The sequence below is a fragment of the Nicotiana sylvestris genome, chromosome 11, assembly GCF_000393655.2.
Source record: "Nicotiana sylvestris chromosome 11, ASM39365v2, whole genome shotgun sequence".
NCBI classification, from domain to species: domain Eukaryota; kingdom Viridiplantae; phylum Streptophyta; class Magnoliopsida; order Solanales; family Solanaceae; genus Nicotiana; species Nicotiana sylvestris.
This window is the reverse complement of record NC_091067.1, coordinates 44,967,723-44,976,291: the sequence shown is the minus strand read 5'-3', so window position 1 is coordinate 44,976,291 and position 8,569 is coordinate 44,967,723. Positions and strand designations below refer to the sequence as shown.

The 8,569-nt window shown below is 37.4% G+C and overlaps 1 protein-coding gene across 4 annotated transcripts; it reads left to right on the top strand.

Annotated features, from left to right (window-relative positions):
- LOC104236839 (tRNAse Z TRZ4, mitochondrial-like) lies at nt 1-8,569 on the top strand. Of its 4 annotated transcripts, none has more exons than XM_070163104.1 (13): nt 1-207; nt 1,983-2,067; nt 3,504-3,593; nt 4,730-4,774; nt 4,869-4,923; nt 5,372-5,427; nt 5,542-5,943; nt 6,044-6,312; nt 6,385-6,520; nt 6,622-6,669; nt 6,835-7,238; nt 7,367-8,012; nt 8,239-8,569. In XM_070163104.1, the coding sequence occupies exons 2-13, from the start codon at nt 1,990-1,992 to the stop codon at nt 8,506-8,508; spliced, it is 2,499 nt and encodes an 832-aa protein (XP_070019205.1). In that variant the 5' UTR covers nt 1-207; nt 1,983-1,989; the 3' UTR covers nt 8,509-8,569. The 4 variants fall into 4 exon arrangements, with proteins under 4 accessions (XP_070019205.1, XP_070019204.1, XP_070019203.1 ...); XM_070163103.1 differs by having other exon boundaries at nt 1,972-2,067; XM_070163102.1 differs by having other exon boundaries at nt 1,856-2,067.

The following is an 8,569-nucleotide window of genomic DNA, read 5'->3' as shown; positions in this document are numbered from 1 at the left end:
GATCTCCCTTTCTCTTTGAAGACACCAACGGCGCTCCTCTCCTCAGAACGGACAACCTCCCTCCATGAAATCTCATCTCTCACCCTCACTCACACAAAAACGTTATGACTCAAGTTGTTGCTGCTGGTTTGCTGCTGATTTATTCAAGTTGTTGCTGAGCTCCATCTGAATTTGGCCTTCTCTTAGTGTTTTTCTTGCTTTGAATAGGTAAGTTCAAACACTCTTGTATTTCCGTTTGTCTTGAGTGAACGAGTTTCTGATTTTCACGTAATTTGGCTTGAATTCTCATGTTAGTTTAGCTATGTGAACTAACTGCTTTCATTATTTTGACATGATTGTGAAATCATGTAAGCTTTCTTGGTTAATTTTTTTTTTTTTTTTGCTTTTGTTACTGACTTTATCGTGATTTATTCAGATACATTCATAATATCTTGTGCCTGTTTAAGTGATTTTCTATAGTAGTTAATAATGGAGAAGAACTGGAGTGACTAAATGTTTGGCTGTAGTTCATGGACTTGACCATTAACTGGTCAGATTTGCAAAAGACTTCAAAGCAGACCAACAAGTTTTCAGAAGTGTTTGTATTTCACTATAGATCTTCATGTCTAAATTAAGGGTTAAACCTCTTATGTTTGGGTTGTAATGGTAAGTTAAGCATAAGAATGTATTTTATTGTAAATGTTTGAACTTAGCTAGTTTGATTTTTGAAGCACCAGAAGACAAGGTGAAGTCATTTTGGTTCAATTAATGATGAAGATTTCGAGAAAAATGATTTGTCCATATCTATTTGCTAACTAGTCTATCCATTTTCTAATCTGATTTTTAATTACACATGAGGTACTACTTCTGATATGTCGAAAAATTGTTTGCCGTGTTCCTCTCTTGAGTTCATCAGAACTAGCAGCATTGAATGCTTTCTTTTCTTAGTCTATCCTTTTAATAAAGCATGATTAATTGTTAAAATGTGTTGCGGACTGCGGGTGCATTTATGTGACATGGTTTGAAACATATTTTAAATGACGTTACAATCTTCCTTTAATTAATTAAATAAAAGCGGTTAAAAAGTTAAAATTGCACATAGGTTCAAAATGTTTTAAAATCAGATAATTATGCCAATAATAACAGTTGAGCGACTGTGCTAGAACCACGGAACTTTGGAATGCCTAACACCTTCTCCCGGGTTAACATAATTGCTTACTCGGATTTCTAGTTCGCGGACTATAATACAGAGTCAATCTTTCCTCGATTCGGGATTTTAAACAGGTAACTTGGGACACCATAAATCTCCCAAGTGACTCTGAATCTTTTAATAATATAATCCCGTTTCGATTGTCACTTAAATTGGAAAAACTTCCTATACCCTTCCGGGTGTAGGTAAAAAGGAGGTGTGACACTATTTATATTCGGCAAAGGGCCAAATATAGCACTCTACTTTCAAATATTGTTTACATGTACCCCTTGTTATACTATTGGGCTATCTATACCCCTACCGTCATACTTTGGAAAAAAATACCCCTGTTTTGGATGGAGTGCCATGTGGCAGCACCAGATTAAAATGACTCATTTTTTTTTACCCAACCCGTTTTACAAAAAACCCATAACCCGAACCATATTTTCATTTTTCAGTTTTTAAAGAATTTTCTTTTTGTAAAACATAAAAACAAAAATTGCAAAATATGTTTTTTTAAACTAAGTAGATACTGAAAAGGTTTTGCAAAACAAATTGTAAAAACTGAAAAAATATATGAAAACATAATTAATGATACCTATTTGTGAGGGGTAAATAGGTTGGTAAATAAATTTATAATGTTGGATAGACGGGTAAAAGTAACTTTTTCTTTCATTCTTCTCACAGATTCGGAATAGGTTTTCTTGTTCCTCACTGTGTTCCGAATAGCTTAAATTATTGCCAGTTTGCCGCCCTCTGCGGGCTGCCGCTACGGTCCTGTTCGTCAATTTCTGCAGCGATAGCTTTTGCACAGGTACAGAATGTCTAGGCATGAGAATAATGTTCGCCAGGATGTTTGTGGCAGCACTAGTCGCCAAAATACCGAAGCCTATGTTCAGGTTATTATCTTGTGCACTGTTTTCATTATCTCTTCAGCTTGCTTACTCCCACAAACTTGTTTGCTGGGACTTCGGGGGGGGTTGACAGTAAACTAAAAGTTTTAGTTTCTACATAGAACTTGTCAGTCATAATCTCCAGCAACCTTTTTCCCCTTTCAAGTTTTAACCTTTTGTCTTCCTAGTGAGAAATGTTGATGCATAGATATAATTAATATACATACCACTTTTTTTCTACTAAAAGTAGCTCTTAGGATGTTTGTCATATTGCATCATTAGCAAATATCGAAGAAACTACCAAAATTTATGTCTTGTGAAAAAGCTTCTTTTTACTTCTTTTTTAGCTAGAAGGTATGGCTTATGACTGGATTCCCTAGTCGAGCCATCAGTGACATGTATTCAGTTATAATAGGGTTATAAGGCAAATGACCAGCATGTAACATCTTAATTACTTCCATTGAATAAGTGTTAATGATAAGAGGAGTCGATTTGTGTTCTATAGCTATTACAAGGCCTTGAAATAAACTTTTCTTTATGTCACACTAACTGGGCCGAAGTGTGGCTCTCTTGAAAAAATTCTGTGCTCCACTATGTAAATATGAGAAATACCCTCTTTAGAAATCATAGTATTGACCATAATATTACAAGGCCTTGAAATAAACTTTTCTGTATGTCACACTAACTGGGCCGAAGTGTGGCTCTCTTGAAAAAATTCTGTGCTCCACTATGTAAATATGAGAAATACCCTCTTTAGAAATCATAGTATTGACCATAATATTCTTCTTAAACGGTTGTCTAGAGTCTTTGATTTTGTTTCCAGACCGTTGGATGTTTGAGTTTGGGGACTTTGATCCTCCTCTGAGCTTACATGTCATTTTTTTTTCTGCCTATTGTATGTTAGTGGCATGTACTTTTAATTCCTTTGCTTCTTTACAAAGTGTTGACACAAGTTTACTGACTAGTGAAGTAATGGTGTGCAACCCATGTGCACAAGAAAAACTGTACATTTTTATTTGTGAAAGAACATGAGCATTAATTTCAAGATCTTCAGACAATTGGTGGAGTACGTCAAGAATCCGTGAAGCATGTTTGATGCTCTCTAACACCCTTTGACAGGTGTAGCCCGATTTTAGAATTCTCGTGTGAACTGAATATTGGACAATCGAGTCTGAGAGTCTATGCCAAAATTGCCAACAAAAGAATTTGTGCATTCATCCCAAAACATAGATGGAATACTCTCATAAACTGTTTGCGTACCTATGTATCTTTATCATCTATAAAGTTAAGACAACCATAAATCTGTTTGGTGAATTATTAATTACCTTTAGTCTTGACAGAAAATGAGATGCTTTCATATTTCTTTGTTCCTTTTTTTTCTCTCTCTTTAAATACATTCTCTTTCTTTGTAGTAGTAACTGCTACTTTCCTGTTTATTACAGATTCTGGGGACAGGAATGGATACCCAAGAAACATCCCCGTCTGTTCTGCTCTTCTTTAACAATGAAAGATTCATATTTAATGCTGGAGAGGTAACTCTTGAGTGATAGTAATATTTATTGCACAATACATTTTTTATTGGATAGTAGATTGGGGCTTACTTCAACTAGCCTGCTATTTCATTATGCGTCTAAAATATGGTTATTGAATTCAAGGATATCCATTAGGCGATACTTCAACTAGCATGTCAAGGATTCTCACATTTCCAAATATAATACCTTGTAATTTTGTATCTTGATTGTGCAATACAATTTAATTCAAAAGCTCTAGGAAGAGGCAGCGTGGAGATGCCAACACAATGCTATTTCTAAAGTTTGGGCTTTTGTTAACAAAGTATAATGAGTAGGAAGTATTCTGTCAGATTCAATCTTCACGTAAATTGAAAGAACGCTTAAACCCAAACTTTCTCTGTTAAGTGTTAACCTTGAGTTAGTTTGCCGAAGTGAAGATCCAGATTCAACTCTAGGTTGAACTGAATTGATTAAATTATAATCCGTAGTTGGTGCTGTATCTGCTGATTAAATTATAATCCGTAGTTGGTGCTGATTAAATTGTATCTTGATTGTGCAATACAATTTAATTCAAAAGCTCTAGGAAGAGGCAGCGTGGAGATGCCAACACAATGCTATTTCTAAAGTTTGGGCTTTTGTTAACAAAGTATAATGAGTAGGAAGTATTCTGTCAGATTCAATCTTCACGTAAATTGAAAGAACGCTTAAACCCAAACTTTCTCTGTTAAGTGTTAACCTTGAGTTAGTTTGCCAAAGTGAAGATCCAGATTCAACTCTAGGTTGAACTGAATTGATTAAATTATAATCCGTAGTTGGTGCTGTATCTGCTGGTTCATCGTCAGCAGGTGAACATTACAAGCTTTTCTTTGTTTTTTGGGGGGAGCAGAGCTTTGGAGGAGGGCATGTGACACTTGCTGTGATTCTTTTCCAGTAGAATTTTGGCAGCTTTTGAAATAGGTTTCAGTAATGAGGATTGAAGCTCTGCATTTTATATTCTGTAAAAATCAATAACCAACTTGTTCTGCACAGCAGATATTATCCACTTGTTTAACCCCCCCCCCACCCCCCAAAAAAAATCACCCGCTCGCAGGAATTTTCTAGTTAGTTGTAAGAACATCTATAAGGTGTTATTCCTCAAATCAGTACTCATGTTGCAGGGATTACAACGCTTCTGCGCTGAGCATAAGATTAAATTATCTCAGGTATATCTCTCACATGCACAATTTCAGTTTCAAAGTTTACACAACTAATTGGTTACTGCTTTTGTTGTATAAACATACTGTTGTCAATTTACAGGTAGACCACATATGTCTCACTCGTGTCTGCTCAGAGACAGCAGGAGGACTTCCAGGTTTGCATCTTGACCTTCGGGGAATGAACTACTTTTAAACCATATTTTGTTTTGTCCCTTTAGTTTTCTTAGAGAATTAAATTGATTTTCTATATGGTACTCCCTCTGTTTCACTTAAGATGACACACTTTCCTTATTAATTCGTTCCCAAAAGAATGACACATTTCTATATTTAGAAACAATTTAACTTTAAACTTTTCATTCTTCCCACTTTACCCTTAACAAGAAGCTTTTATAGCCGCACAAATATTATGGCCCCACTAAGATTTTGCCCTCAAGCTTTTAGCACAACATGTTTTAAAAGTCTTATTTTTATTCTTAAACTTTGTGCCAAGTCAAACTACGTCATCTAAATTTAAACGGAAGGAGTACAATTTATCACAGTTCTCAAGAATCAAATCTCTCGTGAAATCATTTTCCTCATGATCCCTAATCCACTGCGTCTCAGGTTTGCTATTGTCTTTGGCTGGCATAAAAAATGGAAGTCCTGAGAGTACTGAGCATGTGAGTACCAGTGCAGTGCTTACCTCTCCTATTTTCATATGATACTTATCACTAAAATGAAAGCGACGGTGGTGCTATTATTTACTAAAAAAGCATCTCTATTGGTCTTTTAAGGTTGACATATGGGGTCCTCCAAATCTTGATTTATTGGTTAACGCAATGAAGAATTTTGTCCCTCATGCTACCATGGTCAAAGCACATATCATCCCACGAAGTGACAATGTTATGGTTCATGGAAATGGAGCTGCACTAGCTTCCTCACTACATGCAGAGGAGCTGCAAGCTGAAGGCAAGTTCAAGGCAGTTAGTATATCAGCTATTCTCCTAACACCGACTCATTTGGATGGATCTCATTTTAGTTCAAATGATACCTCCATTGTATATATTTGTAACCTACATGACATCAGAGGGGAGTTTGACCCCAGAAAGGCTAAAGCTTGCGGACTCAAAAAGGGGAGAAAGCTTGGACAACTGCAAAATGGTATCAGTGTGAAGTCAGATCTTCTGGATATCGAGGTCTGTTCTACACTCATTAGAACTACATTATACACTTCGTTTCTGCAGTTCTTGTGCCTCGTTATTAAATTGCAGCTGACTTTCATTTTGCCTCATTCAGGTCCATCCAGATGATGTAATAGGCCCACCTATTCCTGGTCCCATTGTACTGATTGTTGACTGTCCAACAGAACCTCATGCACAAGAGTTACTGTCTGCACAAGCTCTTAATGCCTATTATTCAGATTCCCAAAGTAACTCCCAAGAGACCACCAAGGTTGTGAACTGCATCATTCATTTGAGCCCTGCTACTGTTGTCAGCAGTCCAGTTTATGAGAAATGGATGAGGAAATTTGGTTCTGCCCAACATATTATGGCAAGAACTACAAGGTCCGTAACTTCTCTTCATGATTATTTCAGATTTTTACATATCAACACTGGTTCTTAGTCATTCTGTCACAGGAAGCATGAAACAACTCCAATTCTAGAATCTAGTGCGAGAATAGCCACAAGACTGCATTATTTGTGTCCGCAACTTTTTCCTGCTCCTAGTCTTTTTTCTGTTCAGAATGATGATGTTGCAGCGCCAAATTTCAAGGTACTAGTGGAGGTTTGTTTGAAGCTCTAAAAGTTGATAGTCACTTGTGAGAACTCTTAAATACCCGAGGAAAACAGGTGATATGATGCTTGTCGTTGCAGGGTTCTATCTCGAAGGTTTGTGGCATATCTGCTGAAAATCTCTTAAAGGTATTGTTGACTCCAGGATTAAATTTTTCTAGGAAAGGTGACAGTATTATAAATCATCAGCACTATAATGTGCTGGAAACCATATTTACTTTTCAAAAGGAGCAAAAGTATACCCTTGCATGGCCATTCTTGTAATGAACTTTTCTTGTCTGACCTGTTGAACAGTTCACCTTACGTCCTCCTAGACGTCTGGGATTGGACAGATCAAGTGTTCAAAATAGGATGACCTCCTCAGTGTTCGTTAAAGAGTTACTTTCAGAGATTCCTGAGATTGCTGATGCTGCAAAGAACATAAGCACATTTTGGCACAAACCTAAAGAAGATGAGGCGGATCTGTTCACCAGGCAGGACAGTGAAGCTATGACTGGAGATCCATCGTTGGCTGGACATGCTGCCCCTAGGTGTCTGGATAATGTCCAGAGAGATGATCTGGAGATTGTTTTTCTGGGCACCGGTTCTTCTATACCTTCAAAATATCGAAATGTCAGTTCCATCTATTTTAATCTTTTCTCTAAAGGGGGCTTACTCCTTGATTGTGGAGAAGGAACCCTGGCGCAACTCAAGAGGAGGTAATAGCATTGGACTCTTAGGATTTATGTTGTATTGTTCAGAACCTCTTTTATCATTTTTCTATTTTGTTTTTCACTCCATACCTTCTTTCAACCGCATGAATTAATTTATTTAATAACATTGACAGATATGGCATCAATGGTGCAGACAGTGCAGTTAGAAATCTTAAATGCATTTGGATTTCTCATATCCATGCTGATCACCACGCAGGTTTGGCACGAATACTTGCTTTGAGACGCGATTTGTTGAAGGGAGTACCCCATGAACCCATGCTGGTTATTGGGCCAGAGCAGGTTGGGGAGTTTCTCAAGGATTATAAAAAACTAGAAGACCTAGACATGCTGTTCCTCGACTGTAGGAGCACTACAGTGGCTAAGTGGGATGATATGGAAGCTGACTCTATTTTTGACAAGGATCATCAAATGAGTTCTGAGGGCATGAATGATGAAAGTAGAGATCATTCTGTGTTGACTTGTCTTTCTGAAGACAGTTCTCTGCTGCGCTGTTCGAAAAGAATGAAGCCAAGCACTCCAGTTGATGACATAAAATTGCTGAAGCATTTCAAGAAAGTTCTAAGTGAAGCAGGGCTAGTGAGATTCATCAGCTTCCCTGTTGTACACTGTCCTGGGGCATTTGGTATCATCTTAGAATCAGCAGAAAGAATGAATTGCGGAAAAGTAGTACCAGGTTGGAAGGTTGTGTACTCTGGTGACACGAGGCCATGCTCAGAAGTTATAGAAGCATCTCTTGGAGCAACAATTCTTATACATGAGGTCAGTGCAAACTTGTGCAGATTTTTCTATTCATCGGGCAGGTCACGTTAGGGATCAGTTATGTTCCAACTTTCCCTTGTGTCAAAAACAAGTTGGCTATTCAGATAGTAGCTCATGGCTTGGATTTCAGTTTTAGTATCATTTTGGTACAGTAAATTATCCTTTGTTAAGCAAAGTGCATAAATTCTACCAGTTGACGATTGACATACTAGTATATTATCTGCAGGCGACCTTCGAGGATGGCCTGTTGGAGGAGGCTATAACAAGAAATCACAGCACAATTAAGGAAGCTATAGAAGTGGGACGTTCTGCTGGTGCATACCGCATAATATTGACTCACTTCAGCCAAAGATACCCAAAAGTACCTGCACTTGATGAAGTGAGCATGCAAAGAACTTGTATTGCTTTTGACCTAATGAGTGTAAACCTAGCAGATTTGCAATTGCTCCCTAAGGTTCTTCCCTACTTAAAATTGCTATTCAGAACCATGGAGTGAACTTAAAGTAAATTATTGAGACACAGCTTCTGAGTTACCGACATAAAAGTTATCTTTCACA

Excerpts from the sequence above, each read along its gene's own strand:
- LOC104236839 (XM_070163104.1), top strand. The coding sequence starts at position 1,990 with ATGTCTAGGCATGAGAATAATGTTCGCCAGGATGTTTGTGGCAGCACT. Across the intron at positions 2,068-3,503 it reads ATACCGAAGCCTATGTTCAG|ATTCTGGGGACAGGAATGGA; the intron begins GTTATTATCTTG and ends TGTTTATTACAG. Across the intron at positions 3,594-4,729 it reads TCATATTTAATGCTGGAGAG|GGATTACAACGCTTCTGCGC; the intron begins GTAACTCTTGAG and ends CTCATGTTGCAG.